The sequence below is a fragment of the Trichechus manatus genome, unplaced genomic scaffold, assembly GCF_000243295.1.
Source record: "Trichechus manatus latirostris isolate Lorelei unplaced genomic scaffold, TriManLat1.0 scaffold00214, whole genome shotgun sequence".
NCBI lineage: Eukaryota > Metazoa > Chordata > Mammalia > Sirenia > Trichechidae > Trichechus > Trichechus manatus.
In genome coordinates this window covers 988,459-1,012,299 of record NW_004444150.1, presented here as the reverse complement: position 1 = coordinate 1,012,299, position 23,841 = coordinate 988,459, and the positions used below count along the sequence as shown (strand labels likewise).

Here is a 23,841-nt window from a genome sequence, read left to right as displayed (position 1 = left end):
GCGGCTTGCTGAGGGGGCGCTGGCGTGTGCCCGCAGGCAGCCCGGAGCCGGGGACGGCTGCCGCGGGGACGGCGTGCTCCTGGACATCGCCGGCCTCAAGATGACCGACTTGGACTCGGAGGTGCTGCCCCTGCCGCCGCGGTATCGCTTTCGGGACCTGCTGCTGGGCGACCAGTCCTTCCAGAACGACGACAGGTAGGGCGGGGGGCGGCCGGGTCCTTGCCCGCGGCCGGTTGGTCCCCGCCGCACCGGCCGCTGTCCCCGGTGCTGAAGGCCGGTTCCGGCCCCGGCGCGCGCCGGCACCCTGGCGCCCCGCAACTTTCCCGGCGTCTGGGAAACGGAGGAAGTTCAGAGGGAGGTGGAGGCTTCGGGAAGCGCTGTCTCCGGAGGGGGCCTGGGGATGGGAACAGGGGGCTCTGTGGTGGGGGGGTCTCCCCAGAGACCGATCTGCGGCCATGCCCCCGTCCGCCCTCAGCCCCCCAAACCCTCAGCTCTGCTAATTTGGGGGAAGAGGCAGGGCGGAAGCGTTCAGGCTGATGTCCTCCAGACGCGTGCTGTGGTCCCCTATTAAATATTAATTGTGGGGTAGTGTCCTTCAGGCGCACGCTGTGGTCACTTGTTCAGCGTGAGGATGGTCCCTCGCCTCAAATTCTCCTGGGGTAAAAAATCAAAATGAGCAGGAGTCTTTGAGCGGTGGAAATGTTAACACGCGCGGGCTGGCAGGCAGCTTGAAGAAACGTTGCTTTTCCCTTTGCCTTTTCCCCAAATAGCTGTCTTGGGTAAACAGCCGGCACTTAGCTCCGTCAGCCTCCTGGGAGGCGCGCTCACACCCGCCTGTGGGCGAGCTTTCCGGACTCCCCGGGCAGGCGCGGGAGCCTGCGGCCGGGTCCCGACGCTCTCCTTCCCTCCCTCGCGCAAGGGGCGGCGCTGGCCTTTCCGCGGGTCTGGTCGCCGCAGCCCGGTCCCCGGGGGAGCAGATTTGCATTTTTCCCGACTGTGCGATTATTCACGTTAGCACAAAAAAGTCCGCGGCTGGAAATTGTCAGGACACAAACAGCTCTCAGAATAGCCCCTTGCTGAAAGCGCAACTGGAGAACTGAGCAGGGTCAGCGTTTGGGGACTGTGTGTGTAAGGAGCTCTAAAGCTTAAGGAAAACGACTTTTAAAATCGCTCTTTCTGCTGGAAACGGAATATTCTCCCCTACTTCACAGGACTTGCAGTGGCATGAGCCGAGTCGAGGGAAGACAGAACCCAAATCTTCATCCATTTAAAATCAAGGACTCTGAGGCCCGCTGGGAGACCCTCTGAGTCAACTTGTCGTTGGTGTAAATACCAGTCATGAATAAACCCGCCGAAGCACAAACGCTCAGGTCAAGAGTTTGCTTAACTCTCAGCCCGGGCAGGAGGCTAGGCTGGTGCTGGCTTGGAGCACAGGGCAGGGTTTTCCCTGAGCCTACCTGTGTGTGCCACATCTCTACGTCAGCGCCAGGCTTGGGTGCCTGCTCAGGTGGGACTTGGTTAATTCTTCAAAACAGCCACAGCAGGAGCTTCTTCGGGCGCTGGCAGGAAAGGTGCCCATCTTCCCTGCCTGGTGCCATTTTCCCTGGCTGGTGCCCGGCCTCTGGATGACTGGAGCAGGCCAGCGTGGTTGATACAATAATACATCTGTTCATTCCCAGAGAGTGATGGGAAGATTTCACCTTCGGCTAGAGTGGCCGTGGGTCTGCCCTGGGGAGGACGGTCCCGCCTCCTTGGGGACCGGGAGCATTAATCTGATGCCATGTCCTAGGCCCTGGCTTGTTCTTTTAAAATACACAAAACATAAAATTCACCATTGGTGACGTTTAGTGCGTTCACAATTCAGCCGTCACCACTGTCCAGCTCCAGAACTTTTTCATCGCCTCGAAAGAGGACCCTGGGCCCACTAAGCAGCCGCTTTCCGCTTCCCCAACCCCTGGCAACCCCAGTCTACTTTCTGCTGGACCCTGTTGGAGGGTCTGTCTCCTGTATGACCGGCCCAGCAGCCTCACACGGACAGGGCTGATGGTATCTTGTGTTTGGAGGTGTGTGCGTGTGTGTCTATGTGTGTCTGTGTGTGTCTGCGTGTGTGTGTGTCTGTGTATGTGTCTGTATGTGTGTGTGTGCGTGTGTCTGTGTGCGTGTCTGTGTCTGCGTGTGTCTGTGTGTGGGCAGGGGAGACCTTGGTGGCTCCGGGTACCTGAGCCGTTGCACTGTCTGCCCTCCCGGGTGCCCATCTGCGGTTGGAAATGAAATGAAATGGAAGGAAAGAGCGCGGAGGTCATGTCTTTCAGACGCCGCCCTGGGGTCTGCACAACTGGCGGGCCCTGAGAGATGCCATGTGGGAAGGAAGACTCTGCCAGGCTGTCTGGGAAAGGTGCCCCCACCCCGCATCTCACCCCAGGCTGGGTGGGGCGGGCTGGCCTCAGAGCTGCCAGATGGGGTGGGGCTGCTGGTTGGGGCGTCTCCAGCATCTGCTCATCCAGAGGCTAGAGGGGGGCCAGGGGCAGGGTGCGAGGGTCTCGCCTGCATTGGACCCCTGCGAGGCACGTGGCTGGCTGCGCCCCGGAGGACACGAGGAACAGGCAAGGTGGGACCTACAAAGCTGTGAACCTCACCTGTTTTCTGGCCAGCTCCCAGCTCCCTCCTTACTTCCATTCGTCATGGGGATTGGGGGGCCTTCCTGGAAGATTGCCTCTGGTCTGGGTATAGGAAAGGGGAACCTGGGTTCGAGAAGCCCAGGGCTGGGAGTGACTGGGTCTTTGTGTGCCAGCAGCAGCCACAGGGAGCCCTCGGGAGTCTCTGCTCGAGCCTCGCTTGCCCAGGCGGGTCTGGCCGTGCCCTTCTCACGCCCCCCCCCCCAGACTCTGGAAGGTTCCCTCCTGCACGCACACTGTTCCCTAGGGCTTGTTGGGGTGGCAGGAGACTGGGAAGCTGGGGAGGGACCTGCCCTGCCAGCAGGTCCTGAGATCCCCTGAGCCCCAACCTTCACAAAGACACAAGGGACTCCCCGCTCGGCTCCCAGCCCAGACGCCCCAAGCTGCAGGCCGGTGGGCCAGTGTGCTGAGGGAAGTGGTTTCCACCTGGGGCGCCGGGGGTTAGGGCGAGGTGTGGGCTGTGTACCACGGGGGACACAGAGCGGGGGCTCGGCAGAGGCAGCACCAGCCTCTCCCACCTTCCACGCCGCCCAGGCTCCTGTGGCCGAGGATGCTTTCTCTCCTCCTGGCAGTCCCCAGCCCTGTCCTCTCGCGCACCAGGGCAGGCTCTGTGGGAGAGGGTCGTGCTTCACCCAGACTCCGGAGGCTGTTCTCCAAGGACGGGGCCACTAGCAGTGAGTCAGCGCAGCCTCGCCCACGTGGCCGATCGAGGCAGCTCCCAGAGTGGGGGCAGGCTTGCCGAGCTGGGAAAGGAGCGGAAGGGGTCCTGGGTGCCCCTCACCGCTGGCCGCAGGGTGGCTCTGGGGGCTCCCGGGAGCAGGACTCTCAGCAACAGTCCACCTCTGATCCCCCCCAAGGTCTGGGGCCCCCTGTCCACCCTGGGGCATCACACTGCCCCTCTGCCCCGGAGCCAGGCCCCAAGGAGCCCAGAGGCGCAGCTAGGGAGGCCTGGGGCCCTGCCCCCCCCCCCTCCATTTGAGCTGCCCTGGGAAACTAAGTGGGTGCCAGGATCCCGGGGGGACAGACTTGGGGTCTGAGTGTCCCCCTCAGGAACTGCAGACCTGGCACAGGACATGCCCCCTCCATGAGGCTCCTGCTCCTGCGGGGGGGAGTGGCACCCCTTAAATGGTGGGGGTGAAGGGGCAAGAGACAGGAGGTGCAAGAAGTCTTTGCAAATGGTGTGTGTGGCCACAGCCCGGAACCGAACCAGACATTGCCATCCAGTCAATTCCAGCACATGGCAACCCCAAGTGTTGCAGAGTAGAACTGTGCTCCATCGGGTTTTCTTAGCTGTAATCTCTACAAAGCAGATCGCCAGGCCTTTCTTCTATGGCACCACTTTAGATTAGTAGTCTAAGTGCAAACTGGCTGTGCTGCCCGGGGACCTGTGGCCATGACAGGTATCCCCATTAATTGGTGTCCTGGGGGAGCCAGTAACCTCTCAGAGCCTCAGTTCTCTGATCTGTCGTTTAGCTGGCTGTGGCCCTGCCCTTCCCTGCCCAGAGCTGGATGGAGTGAGGCTTGTACACTGAGATGGGAAGCAGGGAGGAAGGGGGAGGGGAGGGTACCTCCCACAGAGGTAGAATCACCAGGAAGTCTTGGGCTGGGAGAGCCACAGGTAGGAGGTGACCTGGCAGTGAGCCCCCTCCTGGCTGCCTTGCCCTGGACCAGCTGCTTTCCACAGCTTCACATGCCAGCCCCCAGGGGAGGGGGTCAGCCCCTGGGGGTCCGCAAAGCCACAGCTGGAGGTGCTGTCACAGATTGGTGCACCCAGTACGTGAGGACAGGGCGGTGGGCAGGTAGGGTGCTCCCAGGGTGGCCCAGCCTGGTTCTGGGGCTCCAGGCAGGGGGAGGAGGCAAGGCTGGGCCCATGCAGGCCCAGGTTGGTGGACCCAGACCAGGAGCCCCTCCCCAGGCATGCCGTGGAGATGAGCGCTGCCTTCCTGCAGAAGAACGCCCACGGCCAAGGCCACCCCCGGTCAGAACATGGTCTAGAAGGGGCCCCGCTGGGCTGCGCCCTCTTCGTCCTCTGACAGGGAGAGTAACTGGGCTGGGTTCTTAGAGTTGAGCAACACCAAATATTTGTTCACACAACAAGCGGAGACCTGGGAAGGCAGGAAGGTGGAGAAGCAGCCGCCCTCCGGCCAGATCCCTGCCTGCCCCTGCAGGGGGGACTGTTGACAGGGCTGCAGAGGCGGGCAGCTGGGCCTCAGAGAGACCTTGGGTTCCCTGCGGGTGGCTCCACGCCCCTCCTCAGCTCTGCTGGACCTGCCCCCTCCAGCTTGGGGAAGAGGAGGTGGGGGCATGCAAAGCTCCCCGAAGCTGTGAATGGCCAGCTGCCTCCATGTGAGGGAGGGGGAGGCCAGGGCAGGGGTCTCTAGGGAACAGTCACCCCTTGGGGCCGCCCTCCTGTAATTGTTAATAACCAAGCAATCACCGAGCTGGCTGCAAAGTGCTGCTGAGAGCCCCACAGCCCGCAGCCGGCAGCCATGAGCAGAGCCGGCATGATCGGGTGGAGGGCGGAGGTGCTGAGAATTGTCCCCCAGGGGAAGAAATGGCTTCACAGTGCCTCCTTCCCCCCTGGAGGAGCCCCAGCCTGGCTCCTGCCTCCTTCTCCTCAAGGCCCTGGAGCCTGATTCTCACCACCATCCTGCCCCTTCCCTCCACCATCCCCCTGCCTCCACCATTCCCCGTGCCTCCACCATCCTGCCCCCTGCCTCCACCATCCTGCCCCCTGCCTCCACCATCCTGCCCCCCACCATCCTGCCCCCACCCTCCACCATCCTGCCCCCCCCACCCTCCACCATCCTGCCCTCCTGCTTCCACCATCCTGACTACTCTCCCCCAGGGCCCAGGCCCCCTAGCCCAGCCTGCACCCGCACAGTGGGGTGGGCAGGCAGTCTTCCTGGGAAGCTTTGCTCTGTTCTGCCCCTGCTGGACGCTGCCCACCCTGAGCCCCTACCACTGGCCAGGACAGTTAGCCAGTCCCAGGCTCTTTGCCACAAGGCAGCCCCCAGGTGTCTGCCTGAAAGCCGAGCAGCTTTGGGAGGGCCTCTGTCTGAGCTGTCCCCTCTTCATCCCCCACCCCACTGGGGCCCAGCCTCCTGCATCCCCTCCCCTGTCTGCTGGACCTTGTTCCTTTTTGAAGTAAAAGGCAACAACGGTCATCACAAATGTCAATGAAGGTGTAGAAGTCAAGGGCAGCCCAACCAGTCCAGAAGGTTGCCCACCTGACCTGGAAGATCTCCTCCAGCCCCTTCCTCCAACCTCCTCTTCCTCCAGCCTCCTCCTCCAGACTCCTCCAGCCTCTTCCTCTAGCCTCCCTCCCCTAGCCGCCTCCTCCAGCCCTCCTCCACCTCCAGCCCCTTCTTCCTCCAACCTCCTCCTCCAGCCTCTTCCTCTAGCCTCCCTCCCCAGCCTCCTCCTCCAGCCTTCTCCTGCTCCAGCCTCACCCCGTCCTCCTCTAGCCTCCTCCACCAGCCTCCTCCACTAGCCTCCTCTTCCTCCAGCCTCACTCCTCCAGCTTCCTCCTTCTACCTCCTCCTCCAGCCTCCCTCCTCCTCCAGCCTCCTCCTCTAGCTTCCCTCTGAGGTGGCGCTGGTTGTAGACACCCTGCTCCCGTGTGGAGGCTCCTTTGGCCACTAGCCACTCTGTTCTCAGACACACTGAATGCACCTCTGGCTAGATGCAGTGAGAGGCTGTCTGGGGAGGGCTCCATGCACTGGCATAGAAGGTGCTGGATGGATAAGTACAGACATGGCCCATGGGTTGAACCCTGGGTTAGGGGACGGTCCCTTAGGTGGATGCCTGCTGAGGTCGAGGGCGGATGGTGTCGTTTTAGGGGCAGTGGACGGTCCCTTAGGGGGACGTCAGATGGAGGTTTTAGAAAGGTCCCAGGGTGGTACACATTGTTTGCTCTCATCTTCTAACTGAAAGTTGGCAGTTCAAACCCACCCAGCGGCACTACAGAAGAAAGGCCTAGTGACTTGCTTCTGTAAAGATTACAACAAAAACAACCCTCCCTGTGAGTCGGAATTGACTCCAAGGCAATGTATTTGGCTTTTTTTTGAGAGGTTTGGGAAGGGAGGCAGGGGTGGGGAGGACAGGAGCCTGGGGTTTTTGGCAGGTTCCCCAGCTGGGGCCGGTGCTCCAGGAAGGGTGGGAGCGCCCGCCATCACTGGGGCCTGAGCTGCGCCAACCGCCGGGATCTGGGATGGGCGCTGTCCCACCAAGCATGGGTGCCGAGGGGAGGATGGGCCGCCCTTCCAGGCCTGGAGCAGGGAGAGTCCTCAGCCGCCAGGCGGCCACCGTCCCCTGGCGCTCTTCCCATGGAGGCTGCTGAGCTCAGGGAAACGCCAGCCACGCAGCCCGAGGGGAGTTATATTTAAACCCGCCCTGGGCGCTCCCGCTGCTCCAGGTCAGGCTACCTCGCTAACAGATCGGATTGGACGGGTTGGCCTGGTGGTGGTTCTGCGGGGACCCCTCAGGCGCTTGTCCTACCCCTGCCCATGCCAGGCTGCGGGACCCAGCTGAGCGTGGGGGTCACCTGCCACTTTTGGATCCATGCAGGATAGGATAAGAGTGCTCCAGGCGACATGTCACCTGGCACCCAGGATTCCTTGGGTCTAAAGCCAAGTCCCCAGTCTCCCCACACACCGGCCCTTCCCAGCTCAGCCAGCTGGCTGTTCAGGCCCCATGACTGGGGGTCTCCCAGGATGCACCTCCCAGCATCCAGCATCACTTCCCAGCATCACCCCCAACCCTCTTGGCCACTGCCGGGCCCAGATGCCAACCTCTCTGGATGGGCCCCACTTGGCCTTGAGTCGATACTGACTCATGGTGCCTCCGCGGGTGTCAAAGCAGAACTGGGCTTCATAGGGTTTCCGTGGCTATAGGGTTTCCATGGCTATAAGCTTTACAGAAGTCGATCACCAGGACTTTTTTCCGAGGCACCTCTGGGTGAACTTGAACTTCCAACCTTTTGGTTACCGGCTAAATGCACTAGCTGTTTGCACCAGCCAGGGCCTCCCGGTAGGCCCCTAACCCCTCCTAACCCTCCCTCGCCCAGGCCCACCTGACCCCAGGACCCCCACAGCCCCTTGGCTCTGCCTGCTGGCCCGGGCCAAGGAGTCTTCACACCCCCTGCTCCAGGAGTTAGTCCCTTGTCCTCTGGGTGAGCGGCCTGGCCCCCGCACGACGTACCTTCGGGTTCTCAGGGAGCCCGCCAACAAAAACAATGGAGATGCCGTGGGCATGTGGGTGCTGGGCGGTCCTGGACCCTGGTGCTGACCTGCTGCCTGTGGTCTCAGGGACCCATTCTTGGCCTCCTGCAAGATGGAACCAAGGTCTGTCTGATGCGAGCAAGAGAGGCTGCTGTGGCCCCTGGAAGGTTCTGGCTGATTCAGTGTGCTTCAGGGTGTCCTGAGTAAGGAAGATACCTCTAGGGTGTTCGTCATTTTCTGGGGCTGGGGCGTGTGTGTGTCCCCTGCCTGGCTGTGACACGTGGGGTTGGGGGCCAGGTGTGGTTTGCTCCTGCTATCACTTGGGGTCCCAGCAGGGAACAGGGGCCTGGGGAGGGGGGGCCTGCGTCAGGGTGGGGGAGGAGAGGGTCAGTACCCTCCTACTGTGGAGATTGTGACCCGGGTACAGGCCTCAACTTCCTCCTTGCCTGCCCCCCAGGTGTGGGTTCTGGGGCCCGGGTCACCCCCGGCCCTGGGAGGTCAGGACTGGGCCAGGGGACAGTGAGTGGATGGTGAGTAAAGGAACGAGGACACAGAGGGACACTGTGCCGGTGACAGGGGCATGTGTGAGATGGAGTGTGGGACACCCCGTGGTGCGGGGCCTTCAGGTGAGGCAGCACCTCCCCTGGGCCTGAGTGTCCCCACTTGTAAACAGGACCAGCTGCCCCAGACCCCACGGGGGAGATGGAGGGCACAGCAACCAGTGTAGGGACATTTGGGTGTAACAAAGCCAGCCCAGGGGCCCTCCAAGGTCTGTTGGCCCAACCCTACCCCAGCAGATGGAGAAACTGAGGCCCAGAGAGGGAAGGGGACCTGTCCACAGTCACACGGATAATTGCAGGAACTTCTGGGTCTAGAAGGAACTCTGGTGGCACAGTGGTTAAGAGCTTGGCTGCTAACCAAAAGGTCAGCAGTTCAAATCCACCAGCCGCTCCTTGGAAACCCTATGGGGCAGTTCTACTCTGTCCTATACGGTCACTGTGAGTTGGAATCACCTCAACAGCAATGGGTTTTCTGGGTCTGTTAAGTACTTCAGACCACGCCCCCAGCAGAGGGCTCAGGTTCAAGCGGGGCAGCCCCTAGAGGTGGGGGTCCCAGGCTGCACCCCCACCCCTTCTCTGGTCATTAATAAAGTGACCAGGGTGGGGCTGTGGGGAGGCCCACACCGCGGCCCAAGTGTGCAAAGTGGTCACTGTGGGGCGCAGGACCTCTGGCCAGACTCAGGGGAGAGAGTTTGGTGAGGACACCGTCTGCCTGCTTGCTGGGCTGTTTTTCTGGGTGACCCTGAAATATGCTCCGAACAGGAAACGGGAAACAAAGCCTGCCCGCTGGCTGCACCGTGGGAGCCTGGAAGCTCCTGTGCAGAGGAGGGCGTGGCCTCCAGGAAAAATGTGCGGGAGGCCCACCAAGGCAGGGTGGGCAGGCACAGCCCCAGGGACCCCTGTTTCCCCCCCCCCCGACCTGGAACCCCACAGGGTCAAGGGGCATAGCTCCAGGGGCCGCTTTCCACCAAGACCCCTGGCCTGCCAGCCACCTCCCACCACGGCCTCGCCCACAGGGAGCCCCAAGTGCCCCCAAGGATGACTACCGGGTCTGGGGTGGTGGGGCCAGGAGGAGCCGAGAAGGGGTCTGGGCTGGGGCAGGGAGCTCGGCCAGGGAGGTGGCTGACGGGAGGCTGAGGGCGTGGACATGAGGCTCCTAGCCCCTCCTCGGGTCTGTGGCAGACAGGGACCACCGGTGTCCTCTCTCACAGCAAAGCCCCAGCCGCAGGCCCAGGAGCCTTGCCCTTGTGTGTCTTGGTCCTTTCCCAGGACTGGATGGAGGGCCTGTCACAGGCCAGGAGTGCCTCCCAGGATGGGAGCAGCTGGGCCTGGGGCAGCCTGGGGACGGGGTGCTCTGCCCACGGCACCCCAGGTTCCCTTCCACGCCTGCCCAGCAGGACCTGACCTTGGGCCCCAGGCCTGTGGTTTGAGTGCCAGCTCCACCTCTCCGTCCCACCCTGGCCTCCACTGCCACCTCAGGGACATCTCGTGAGGGCAAAGTGGTGTACTCTGGGAAGGCGAACCCCGCCTCCAACGCCCACCTGTCCAACCCTTGGAATCCTGGCCAGACTTGGGAAGGCCTCACCCTGGCCTGCAAACCTAACTAGTTTCTTAGTTAACGCACTGATTCTGTCCCTCCCCCTCACCTCGTCGACTTTCCTGGGTCCCCCAGCGGCGTCTTCGGACTGACTAACCGGTGGGGGGAGCGGCCGAGGACGCCACTGCTGTGCCTGCTGCTGGCTGTAATAGCCTGGGGGGCTGGCACCATGGCAGGGACAATGCTCCACTGACACAGAGGGTGGTCGGGCTTCCCAGCCCCCCTGTGAAGCCCCCGTGCAGCCTCCCCGCCCCTGCGACCAGGGGGCTTCATCCACATTCTCCAGGCACCATGGGGGAGAGGAATCTTGAGATGGGAAACGGTCCCGGATTACCCGGTGGGTCCTGAGAGCACTCACACGTGTCCTTATGAGGGGAGGGAGATTTGACACGCACAGGGCCAGGTGACCACAGAGGCAGAGCTTGGAGTGACGTGGCCACAAGCCAGGGAATGCTGGGGCCACCAGGAACTGGAAGAGACAAGGAACAGTCTTCCCCAGAGCCTCCAGATCAGAGCCCAGCCTGCTGACACCTTGATTTGGCCTTGGGAGACCCTGAGCACAAAACCCAGCTCAGCTGCGCCCGGACTTCTAACCTCCAGACCGTGAGAGAATACACTGGGTTGTTTTGAGCCACAAACTTGTTACGCAGCATAGATGGTTACTACTCCAGGCTCTGGTCCAGTAGGACGTCCCACCATCGGCCGATGTCTGCTGGCCTCTCCCTGGGTTGGTCGGCTTGTTCCTCTCGGGACCTGGGAGCTGGGTCTGTAGGGCCTGTTGGACAAAAGTGAATGTTCGAGTTGTCTCTCCATTGAGATGATAGCCTGGCCCCTCCATGGTGGTCACCTCCAGGCGACCTGTCACCATCCAACATCCAGTTCCCCCCGACCATGTGTCAGTAGGTTTGAGCCCCACTGCACATCCCCGCTGGTGCCCTGCACCCCCATGGGCTGTTGCGGCCACCTTCTGCTCCCCTCACCACTGTTAGCTGTGTCCTCCTGTAAATGGAGCTTGCCTTTGTCAATGGGAGCGAGGTGCGTACCCCACAATAAAATTTCTGCTGAAAAAACAGGAAGAAGCACCCATTCCTTTCTCTTTAATTACCAGTTTTCCGAGTAAAGTGGTGTTTAATAGATTCAAATCGTGACAGGTGGGATTTTTTTCTGGATTTCTGTTTCTGAGGATCATGCATTGCCCTGTGGAGTTTCATAGATTTACCATGTGTGGGAGACAGAACAATGGCCTCCACAGATGTCCACATCTTAAACCCAAAAACCTGTGAATGTTTTACCTTATGTGGCAAAAGGGACGTTGCAAATGTGATAAGTTAAGGATCTTGAGGAGGGGAGGTTGTCCTGGATTACCCACGTGGGTCCAGTGCCATCACAAGGGCCCTTACACGAGGAGGGCAGGAGGGTCAGATCAGAGGAGATGCGAGGACGGAAGCAGAAGTTGGCATGATGCACGGCCACAAGCCAAGGAATGAGGGGGCACCTAGAGCCGGAAAAGGTAAGGAAACAGAGTCTGCTCTGGAGCCTCCAGGAAGAACCAGCCTGCCCACACCTTGATTTTAGACTTCTGTGCAACAGAACTGTGAGAAAATAAATCTGTGTTGTCCTAAGCCCCTAAGTCTGTGATTATCAGCAGCAACAGGACACTCATACACCACATTTCCGTCATTCCCTTTCTGATGCTCTGTTGTCCTTACTCTGGCCACTGGGAGTCTTGGCCAGCTGGTCTCTATATCCTTTGATGTGACCCCTATTGCCCTTTGTGACTTCCTTGTTTTCTAAGAAAACAGGATTCTCCAGCTCTCCTACTACCTCCTGTGCCCTAGAATCAGTCATTTTTCCAAGAAGCCCCATTCCTTTTAGCGGGGCTGGTAGGATCACAGTGGGCTCGGAGTGGGACTCCTTATTTTGGATGGCATCCCTGCTCTGAAGGGGGGCAACGCTAACCATCCTGCTTCTCTTCCTCTCCTCCACCCCCCAGTGTTTGCTAATTGTATTTTTTTTCTACTCTGTCAAGGTTTCAGATCATTACTACCTGTTCTTTAACCACACTGCGCATAATTTTAAAAACATTTTCTGATTTTAGGTGTATTTCCACCCACCCTTTCACAGTGGCTTTTCCATTCCTGAATTATTTATTTTCATATTTCTTTGATTTGACTGCATTTTACCTTTAAGTTTGTTTTTTTCCCAGGAAGGGCATCTGGACTTGGGCCATGCTCTCTGAGTTGCTTTCCATTTGAGAATGTCTCCTTTGTGCCTCTAGATCTGATTGACATCTTGGCTGGGTATAATAGTCCTAGATCTCGCTTTCCTTTTCCTCAGAACTCGGTAGGCATGAGACATTGAATTCACTGCAGAAAACCTGAAGTTGGTTTGCTTTCCACTTCTAGGTGATTCGCTTTTTCTGTCTTGTATGCCTGAAGAATTCTTTCTTTATCTTTTGAAGACAACAGAGTAAGTAGAATCAATATCTGGGTATAGTCTATTCTGTATTTTCTTGCTAGGTGCTGGCAAGTCAGTTCCAACTCATAGCAATCCTATGTACAACAGAATGAAATACTGCTTGGTCCTGCACCATCACCACAATCTTTGCTATACTTGAGCCCATTGTTGCAGCCACTGTTTCAATCCATCTCATCGAGGATCTTCCTCTTTCTTGCTGAACCTCCACTTTACCGAGCATAATGTCCTTCTCCTGGGACTGGTCCCTCCTGATAACATGTCCAAAGTACATGAAACAAAGTCTTGCCATCCTTGATTCTAAGGAACATTCTGGCTGTACTTCTTCCAAGACAGATTTGTTTGTTCTTCTGGTAGCCCATGGTATATTCAATATTCTTCATCAACACCATAATTCAAAGGTGTCAATTCTTCTTCAGTCTTTCTTACTTGTTGCCCAGTTTTTGTGTGCATACGAGGCGATTGAAAACATCATGGATTGAGTCAGGTGCACCGTAGTCCTCAAAGTGACATACTTGCTTTTCAGCACCTTAAAGGGGTCTCCTGCAGCAGATTTCCCAGCGAAATATGTCGTCTTATTTCCTGACTGCTGCTTCCATGGACGTTGATTATGGATCCAAGTAAAATGAAATCCTTGACAACTTCAATATTTTCTCCTTTTATCATGATGTTGCTTATTGGTCCAGTTGTGAGGATTTTTGTTTTCTTTATGCTGAGATGTAATCCATACTGAAGGCTGTAGTCTTTGATATTCATCAGTAAGTGCTTCGAGTCCTCTTCACTTTCAGCAAGCAAGGTTGTGTTATCTGCATATCAGAGGTTGTCAATGCGTCTTCCTCCAATCTTGATGCCACATTCTTCTTCATATAGTCCAACTTCTGGGATTATTTGCTCAGCATTTAAAAAAAAAAAAAAAAAACCCATTGCCGTCCAGTTGATTCTGACTTATAGGGACCCTGTAGGACAGAGTAGAACTGCCCCATAGGGTTTCCAAGGAGCAGCCGGTGGATTCAAACTGCTGACCTTTTGGTTAGCAGTCAAGCCCTTAACCACAATGCCACCAGGGTTCGATAGAGATCAAGTAAGTATGGTGAAAGGATACAACCCTGAAGCCCACCAGTATCCCATTGTTCTGTTCAAACGACTGCCTCTTGGTCTATGTACCAGTTCCTCATGAGTACAATTAAGTGTTCTGGAATTCCCATTCTTTGCAATGTTATCCATAATTTGTTGTGAGCCACACAGCCAAATACATTGGCATAGTCAATGAAACACAGGTAAACGTCTTTCTGGTACTCTCTGCTTTCAGCCAAGTTCCATCTGACATCAGCAATGATATCCCTCATTCTACATCCTCTTCTCAATCCGGCTTGAACTTCTGGAAGTTCCCTGTCAATGTACTGTTGCAATTTTTGAATGATCTTCAGCAAAATTTTACTTGCATGTGATGTTAATGACACTGTTCGATAATTTCTGCATTCTATTGGATCACCTTTCTTTGGAATGGGCACAAACATGGAACCCTTTCGGGCAATTGGCCAGGTAGCTGTCTTCCAAATTTCTTTACATAGATGATTGAGCACCTCCAGTGCTGCATCTGTTTGTGGAAACGTCTCAATTGATAACCTGTCAATTCCTGGAGCCTGGTTTTTCGCCAATGCCTTCAGTGCAGCTTGGACTTCTTCCTTCAATACCATCAGTTCTTGATCATATACTACCTCCTGAAATGACTGAATGCCAACCAATTCTTTTTGGTACAGTGACTCTGTGTATTCCTTCCATCTTCTTTTGAAGCTTCCTGCGTTATTCAATATTTTCCCTGTAGAATCCTTCAATATCGCAACTCAAGCCTTGAATTTTTTTCTTCAGTTCTTCCAGCTTGAAAAATGCTGAGCGTGTTCTTCCCTTTTGGTTTTCTAACTCCAGGTCTTTACGCATGTCGTTATAATATTTTACTTTGTCTTCTCAAGCCACCCTTTGAAATCTCCTGTTCGGCTCTTTTACTTCATCATTTCTTCCATTTGTTGTAGCTACTCTGTGTTCAAGAGCAAGTTTCAAAGTCTCTTCTGACATCCACTTTGGTCTTTTCTTTGTTGCCTGTCTTTTTAATCACCTTTTGCTTTCTTCATGTATGATGTTCTTGATGTCATTCCACAACTTGTCTGGTCTTCAGTCATTAGTGTTCAGTGGGTCAAACCTATTCTTGAGGTGATCTCTAAATTCAGGTGGAATATACTCAAGGTCATATTTTGGCTCTCGTGGACTTGCTCTAATTTTCTTCAGATTCAACTTGAACATGCATATGAGCAATGGATGGTCTGTTCCACAGTAGGCCCCTGGCCTTGTTCTGACTGGTGATATTGAGCTTCTCCATCGTCTCTTTCCACAGATGTAGTCGATTTGATTCCTGTGTTTTGCATCTGGTGAGGTCCATGTGTATAGTCACCGTATATGTTGTTGAAGAAAGATATTTGCAATGAAGAAGTTATTGGTCTTGCAAAATTCTATCATGCGATCTCCGGCGTCAGTTCTTTTGCCAAGGCCGTATTTTCCAACTACCGATCCTTCTTCTTTGTTTCCAACTTTTGCATTCCAATCACCAGTAATTATCAATGCATCTTTATTGCATCTTTCATCAATTTCAGACTGCAGAAGTTGGTAAAAATCTTCATTTCCTTCATCTTTCACATTAGTGCTTGGTGTGTGAATTTGAATAATAGTTGTATTAACTGGTCTTTCTCGTAGGTATACAGATATTATCCTATCACTGACAGCATTGTACTTCAGGATAGATCTTGAAATGTTCTTTTTGATGATGAATGTGATGCCATTCCTCTTCAATTTGTCATTCCTGGCATAGTAGACCATATGACTGTCTGATTCAGAATGGCCAATACCAGTCCATTGTAGCTCACTATGCATAGGATATCGATCTTTATGCATTCCATTTCATTTTTGACAACTTCCAATTTCCCTAGATTCATACTTCGTACATTCCACATTCCTATTACTAATGGATGTTTGCAGTTGTTTTTTCTCATTTTGAGTCATGCCACCTCAGCAAGTGAAGTTCCTGAAAACTTGACTCCATCCAGGTCATCGAGGTGGACTCTACTTTGAGGAGGCAGCTCTTCCCCAGCCATATTTTTAGAACCTTCCAACCTGAGAGGCTCATCTTCTGGCACTATACCAGACTATGTTCCACTGTTATTCATAAGGTTTTCACTGGCTAATTTTTTCAGAAGTAGACCGCCAGGTCTTTCCTAGTCTGTATCTTAAACTTTCCTGAAACTAACTTCACATGTAGTTCTTTCTTCAATCTGTCACTATATTTGTAAGTTCTTTAACTGCCCTGTTGGATGGGATCTCTACTCAGACACAGAGATCCTTGGGGTGGGGCATCCTCCGCATCTTCAGCTCCCCTCTGTCAGCTTTGATCTCTGTCTCTGCCTTCACCACCACTGTCAGAGCCAGTCATCTGTACCAGTAATTGGATTTTCAGCCGTGTTTCTCCTGGTTCTTGCTGTCTTGGGTTCACTGAGTAATCACCGTCATGATATTTGGGCTCTCAGTTTGTTTCCTGAGGTCTGCAGTTTCCCTTTTAGATGAGTCTGTGTAGATAAATGGAGTTATCTCGTCTTTGAGCTCTTGTTTTATTGAACCTTGTCTTTATTAAGTTGATTTAGTGCTTGAAGCCCTTGCGGGGATTTTCCTTCTGTTCTGGGCTGTTTCACTGGTGACTGGGGCCTTTGTCTTCTGAATGCCAGGTCTGTTCTTTCTCTCTTTCTCTCCCTTTTTTCTCTGCTTCCTTCCTTCCATCCTTCCTTCTTCCCCTTTTTTCTTTCTTCCCTCTTCCTTCTTCCTTTTTCCCTTTCTTTCTTTTCTTTTGCTCCAGCTTACTTGTGTCCTTGCCTTCATCTGCTTAGCTCTGAGAGAACATGGGAGGGGGGTCTCGACTTCAAAACCCATCTCAGAACTTCCCGTTCTGTCCGTGTTTCTACAGCCCAGGAGCACAGGGTGTGGGCAAGTGTGTGTCACAGTCCCTGGGTTCTGCTCTGTCCTCTGAGATCCTGGGAAAGCTATACCCCAGGGTCCAGGCTACCTGGCTGGGGCGCCTTGGGGCTTCATGCTTGTCCACCTCAGGGGCAGCCTGGGAGCCCTGACTTTGGTCCGAGGGTCAGCCATGCATCTCTCCAGACGGGAGACAGCAGTTCAGGACACCCGCTGGTTCGCCCCTCTCCAGACGGGGGGCTGCGGTGAGGACCCCAGGATCCCACAAAGCACCCGTTGGCTTCAGAAGGGTGGGAGTGGGGTGAAAGCGGCACTGCCTGGCCCCCGACGCCGTCCGGGTCACCGCTGTGGGAAGTTCCGAGTGGCCGTGCCCCATCCTTACTGGCCTGTGAGTTTCTCCTCCCACTTTCTGCTCTGTTTCCTCGTCTCCTTGGGCTTTGGGGCTACCCAGGGCAGCGTCTCTTCCTTCACACCTGTGGGTGCCCTGCCCCTTCGATCCTCACCTGTCTCCGGTATTTGGCTGCCCCGCTCCACTGAGGCGACCCCTACGGCCCTGGCCTAAGACCCATTGCCGAGCTGGTGGCCCCGATGCTCACATCTCCGGAGGGCCGGGCAAGGGTGTCTAACGCCCACATGACGTGTCAGGCAGGCACTCTTAGCTGAGAACGTCCAAAACGGACCCATAAGCCACCTCCACCCCCTACCTGCTCCTTCCTACCTTCCCATCCTGGGTGTCATCACTCGCCCATTTCCTTCCCCTTGGTTGGCCCCCCATCCAGCCCTTCAGGAGTCTGGTCAGTTCACCATCCTCCTCTCTCCCTATCCACACCATCGCCCGGGCACCGGGACCTCCGAAGCTGCCACGCCTCTCTGCTGCTCCCCATAGCCCACCGTCCACACCTGAGCCCCCCTGTAGTCCCGGGGTAAGGCAGGGCGGGGCCCCACGGGAAGCCCTTCGAGCCTCCTGTTCTAGTGAGAGTGAAACCCCTATGCTCCCCATGGCCCCACCAGCCTCATCTGCCCACTCCCCTGGTCTCTCACCTGCACATAGCCTCCTCCCTGCTCCTGAAGCGCATGTCTCCTCCACCCCTCCCCCTCCTGTGCCTACCCCTCACTCCCAGGCAAGCTCTTCATTTCTTCGGGGCACCTCTGAGAGCCAACCAGGCCACAGCTGACCCCCACGTCACCGTCACAGCACCCCATTCTTTCCCTTTTTTATAACAAATACAAGAATGCTCCTTAAAAGCAAGGGTGGTGAGACTACATCTCACAGAGTTTGGACATGCTATCAGGAGGGATCAATCCCTGGGGAAGGACGTCATGCTTGGTAAAGTAGAGGATCAGCAAAAAAGAGGAAGACCATCGATGAGATGGATTGACACAGTGGCTGCAACAATGGGCTCAAGCATAACAATGATAACAGTGATAATGGCGCAGGACCGGGCAGCGTCTCGTTCTGTAGGGTCACTATGAGTCAGAACCAACTCGACGGCGCCTAATGACAACAACGTACAGATGTCTGCCTGCCTGTTCCTTTGCCTCTTCTCCTCACCTGCGTGGGAGACCCGAGGGCACACAATCAGACATGCTGGTGGGCAGGGCAGCCAGGCTCCAGGTTGCTTGTCCCAAGTGTCCGCCTGCCAGACACACCCCACTATGGCCGCAGAGACCAGGGAACATGGAAGCCTCAGGCGAGGCCCCTGCTTGGGACTGAGGGGGCTGTTCCCAGGGAGAAACATAGCTGCTTTACTTCTAGGGCAAAAGTGGACGATCGTTTTTAAAATAAGCATTCTTCCCTCCTCCCCGCCCAGCCCCAGCCTTAACCACTGCTGACAGTTGGCTATTTGTTCTTTGTGAATATTGGCCCATATATATATTTTCTGACTTATTTATTTGGTTTCTTTTTCATTTTAGTCTGGTAAAATAGATATAACATAGCGTTTGCTATTTCAACCGTTTTTTATGTGTATAATTCAGTGCCGTTCGTTGCGTTCACCAGGTGGTACCACCGTCGCCGCTGTCCATTTCCACATTTTCTGTCATCCTCAGAAACTCAGCACCCCTTAAACAATGACTCCCCGTTTCCCTTCCTGGCCATCCCTGGGAACCACTAATGAACTTTGGTTTCTAAGCATTTGCCTATTCTAGATAGCTCATATAAGTGGGATCATACAACAGTTGTCCTTCTGCGTCTGACTTATTTCACTCAGCATGGTGTTTGCCGGTTCATCCACGGTCGTAGCGTGGATCAGAACGTCATTTCTCTGATGGCTCAATGATATTCCGTTGTGTGGCTGGGCCATGTTTTCTTCATCCATTCATTTGTGGATGGCCACTTGGGTTGTTTCATCTTCTGGGTTATTATGAATAACGCTGCAGTGAACATTGGTGGGCAAGTACCTGTGTGGGTCCCTGCTTTCAAGTCTCCTGGGTACACACCCAGGAGTGGGATTGCTGGGTCATATGGCGATTCTACGTTGAGCTTGTTGAACCACCATGCTGTTTCCCACAGCGGCTGCACCACCTTACAAACCCACCAGCAGTGGATGAGGGCTCCAAGTTCTCTGCATTCTTGCCAATACTTGTTAATTTCTGTTTCTCTGATAATAGCCATCCTAGTGGGTGCGAAAGTGAGGAAGACCCTCAACAAGATGGATTGACACGGTGGCTGCGATGATGGACTCAAGCACAGCAACGATGATGAGGATGGCGCAGGACCGGGCGGGCAGGGTTCCATTCTGTAGTACACAGGGTCGCTGTAGTCGGAATCGACTCAACGGCACCTAACAACAACAGTGGGTGTGAAGGGGTCTCTCATTGTGTGTGGAGAAATGAGTTCCTTTACGCGGCCTTGTGCCTTGGTTCTGTGGAAAAACAGCTTGAGAGAGTTTCCCCTAACCTCTGAGGAGTTACCTTTGTCCTAGTTTTCTGTCCCAGAGGGTTTGTTGCTTTTGTTTAGGTTGATTGACATTTCCTGGGTAAGCTGTAAACGACCTGGGTTTGCTACTTTTTGTCTGGACCTAGGCTGCAGCCTGCATTGTGATTGGCCAATAGACTATGCAAATGAGGTGTCTGTAGCCTACTATGCAAACGAAGTGTCTATGGCCTACTGAGAGGTTATTGGTCAGTTCGTGGCCCTGGTGGAAGTGCCATGCCTTGAAATTTACAAGGAGTTTGTGTATTTAAGCAGCCAACCCCACAAAGGTTCTTCAGGCAGAAAGAAGCAGGAAGAGAGGCAGCAGGAAGAATCAGAAGAAAGCAACAGAGAGAGAGAGGAGGCGAGGGACCTCCTGAAAGAGCTGTGACACCAAAACAGCGAGAGACCCAGAAGGGGCCCAGCAGCAATGACAGACGGCAGGGAAAGAGGAGCCTGTCCTCAGGGGGCTGAGAGGAGGCCTGCACAGTGGAGGGAGCTGAGAGAGCTGCCCTGCACTGAAGAAGGGAGACTTTGCCTGCATGCTTCCTGATCCTGATCCTGAGTTCCCTGATAAACCACTTCACTGTAAGTACAGTTCATGAGTTCTGTGAGACGTGGTGAATTGCTGAGCCCAGCAGAGGAGGGAAGAGTGCTGAGAGGTGGGAGAGTGACCAGTATCAGAGACGGAGCAGTAAACAGCTTGGAGAATGTGGAAATCTGGGATGTGTTTGACCTCTGCCTCAAAGGAATTGGCTTTGTACTGATTCTCATATTTGAAGTTATGTGTACACTGTGGTTTTGATTTGCAAGTTGGAATTGACTTGACAACAACTGATTTTTAATGACTAATGAAGTTGATATCTTTTCGTCTGCTTATTGGCCATTTGTATGTATATCTTTTTTGGTGAAATGTCTATTCAAGTCCCTCGCCCATGTTTTAATTGGGTTGTCTTTTTGTTGTTGAGTCGTAGTAGTTCTTTATATATTCTGGGTATTAAATCCTTTTCAGATAAATGGTTCCCAGATATTTTCCCTCATTCTATAGGTTGTCTGTTCACCTTGCTGATAAAGTCATTTGATGCAATGTTTTTAATTTTGATGAAGTCCAGTTTATCTATTTGTGTCTTTTGTTACTCATGCTTTTGATGACAGCCAATGTTTTTTAAATTAGATCACACTATGCAAAATATCTGACACCCTTCTCTCTCCACGTGACCCTGATCCTAGACTGGAGCCTCCGGCAGTGCACGTAGATGGACTGCTCTCTCAAAAATCAAGAACAAAAACAGATGTCGCTCCCCATCCTGCCCTGGGCCAGAAGTCAGGAGCCTCCCCACAACGTGTGCCATTTGGTGCTTGTAGCAGCATCCTGAACGGGCTGTGGCGCCACTGCAGCCGCTCAGGGAATGGAGGTGCACGTTCTCTTTGTGACACCTTGGAGCCACCGCCCATGACATCCTCTCCTCCGGTCCTCCCAGGGGTGACAGTGGTCTCCATGGAGTGCATCCGATGTCTGGCCCTTCCTCCGTGCACCGCAAAGACAGGGAGAGGACAGCTCCCAGGGGTGACGGTGGTCTCCGTGGAGTACATCTGATGTCCGGCCCTCCCTCCGTGCACCGCAAAGACAGGGAGACAACAGCTCCCAGGGGTGACGGTGGTCTCCATGGAGTGCATCCGATGTCTGGCCCTTCCTCCGTGCACCGCAAAGACAGGGAGACGACAGCTCCCAGGGGTGACGGTGGTCTCCACGGAGTGCATCTGATGTCCGGCCCTCCCTCCGTGCACCGCAAAGACAGGGAGACAACAGCTCCCAGGGGTGACGGTGGTCTCCGTGGAGTGCATCTGATGTCCGGCCCTCCCTCCGTGCACCGCAAAGACAGGGAGAGGACAGCTCCCAGGGGTGACGGTGGTCTCCGTGGAGTGCATCCCGACATCTGGTTCTTTAACCATGCACTGCAGGAACAGGGAGAGGGCAGCTCATTGCACAGTGTGCACAACGCCCCCTGGAGGTGTGTGGGGGCACTGCCTGCATATATGCACGGATGGTAGTACTTTTTGTTAAGTTTTTATATGAATCACGGTGTGTGCTTCATACAACACTCTGTTTCAGAGAGATTTCTGGGCCAGAGCCCAGCCTCATTCTCCGCAGCTGCTTGGCGCCACCCTCAGGAGGGGGTAAGGGCAGAAGGACTTCTGTGCGCCCCCTCCCTCGGGCAGGCAGGGGCTGCTTGTGCTTTGCTTCTACAAACACGTCATTTCTCTAGGGCGGACGTTGTGGTTAGCTGGCTTCTAGTCGGCTCTGACTCGTGGCGACCCCACGTACAACACAACTAAATGTTGCCCAACCTGCAGCATCTTCACGATTGTTGATGTGCTCTCGTCCATAGTTTCGGCCACGGTGTATTTGCAGTGCTTTCCAACCTAGGGGGCCCATCAGTGCAATACTGGACAATGTTCCATAGGGTTTTTCCATAGTGTTGTCATTGGCTAATTTTTGGAAGTAGATCACCAGGCCTTTCTTCCTAGTCTGTCTTCATCTGGAAGCTCTGCTGAAACCTGTCCACCATGGATGACCCTACTGGTATTTGAAATATCAGTGGCATGGCTTCCAGCATCACAGCAACACACAAGCCACCACAGCACGACACGGACAGACGGGTGGAGGGGGCAGATAGGAGGAATGAGGTGGAGGCAAAGCAGGTACGCGTTTCCAGTTTGCTCAGACTGGAGTGCTTTGCCGGGAGGTTTCTACTCGAGAAATCTGGAAGGAGCTTGGGCAGGTATTGGGAGCACCAGCAGGCTGGTCATTTTCTGAGCACATGGCACCCAGGGTACGTGTGCCTCAGCTTCCCCTAAGAGGCCCAGGCTACCCAGCCCCTTGGGTGAGGGCTAAGGATTAGAAGGCTCACACGCGCAGAGGCCCGCGGCAGAAGCCTTGTTGTGGATGTTTGCTCTCCCCGTGTGGCGAGGCCTGGAGCTCTTGCCCTATTTTGCAGAGGTACCCTAGGACAGTGAGGGCAGAGATGGCTCAGCCAAGGACAGGAGGACCCTGGTGGCCTCGGCAGCTGCTTAGGACAGGACAGTATGAATCTTGGAGCCTCCTGGACAGAGCCGGGCGTCAGGGCAGCAAGATGCATAGCCCCCTGCCACCGCATGACCCTGGTTGAGGTACCCCTCCCCGAGGCGTGAGCCCGTCTGTGAAGGGAGGGTAGAGAAGCCGTCCTGTGGCGGTCAGGGGCCCAGAACCAAGTCTGACACCCTGGGTTCTAATCTTTGCTCTACCCCTTCCTGTCTCAGACTCGTGGGGAAGCCGCTTCCTTCCTCTGCGCCTCACTGGGGAAACCCGTCTGCAGGCTGGACGCACTGGCTGCTGCCTGCCCAGTATTAAATGAGGCGATGGGCCTCGCCCTCCGCAGGGCGTCCCCGCAGACCGCACTCCCTGCACAATGGCTGCTTCACCCTCGGCGGAGTCCGTGGCCCCAATAAACAAGTGCCCCTCAAATCGTGCCCTGAGAGTTTTGATGGAGGTCTAGACCCAGGGCAGGAAATGGGAGGGGGGGCGACCATGAGTGCCTGCAGGAGGGAGGACAGCCGCAGCAGTCTCCCAGCTGGCCAGGTGGCTGGGCTGGGAGGAGGGGCTCGGCTCTGGACAGGCCGTCCTGAGCACCTGACCCGGGTCCCCAGGGCACGCAGGAGAGCTGAGACCTGGGCACGTGGCCGAGCGTGGATGCCCCCCACCCCGCCCCAGCAGCCCCTACCTGGCACAGGTGAGCGGCCAGCAGTACCAGCTGTCACTAGTGCGGCTGTGGGGAGGTTACTGCGCCTGTCTCGCTCGTTGTTGTTATTACTATAACTTCTGGTAGGAAGGCGGCCGCTAGAACCGTAGGGGCCGCCTGTGGGCCGGAGGCTGCGTGTCCTGGCCCGCGGTGGCCGGCACAGTGAGCCCCGCAGCCCTCCACTCCCCCCGCCCCGGCCGTTCCACTGCGGCGCGGCGCGGGGGGCGCGGGCTGGAGATGGTACTGGCCGCCATGGTTGCGCCCGGCGCCGCCCCCGCGCCCCTTCCGCAGCCAGTTGCCGAGCGCTCCCTCCGGCAGAATGGCGCGGGCCAAGCTGCCACGCTCTCCGTCCGAGGGCAAGGCGGGCCCCGGGGGCGCCCCGGCCGGCGCCTCGGTCCCCGAGGAGCCGCACGGGCTGAGCCCGCTGTTGCCGGCGCGCAGCGGGGGCTCCGTGGGCAGCGACGTGGGCCAGAGGTAGGGGCGCGGCGGCGGGCGCGGGCCTTGGAGCGGCACCCTCGTCCGGGCAGGGGCAGGGGCGTTCAGAGCGCCAGGCCGGGAAAGAGCTTTCGCGCCGCTTTGCATCCTGCACGCCTGTGCTGCCGCACCTG

General features: G+C 55.8%; 1 protein-coding gene across 2 annotated transcripts in view; it reads left to right on the top strand.

The window, feature by feature from the left end:
• KCNT1 (potassium sodium-activated channel subfamily T member 1) overlaps window positions 1-23,841 on the top strand; it is a 97,025-nt gene that overhangs the window by 19,242 nt on the left and 53,942 nt on the right. The window contains exon 2 of one of the 2 annotated variants that reach the window (XM_004388654.1): window positions 37-195. The exons of the other annotated variant lie outside the window; for it this stretch is intronic. Coding sequence (XP_004388711.1) covers window positions 37-195 — 159 coding nt within the window. The remainder of the gene's footprint in view (window positions 1-36; window positions 196-23,841) is intronic. 2 annotated transcript variants of the gene reach the window in all.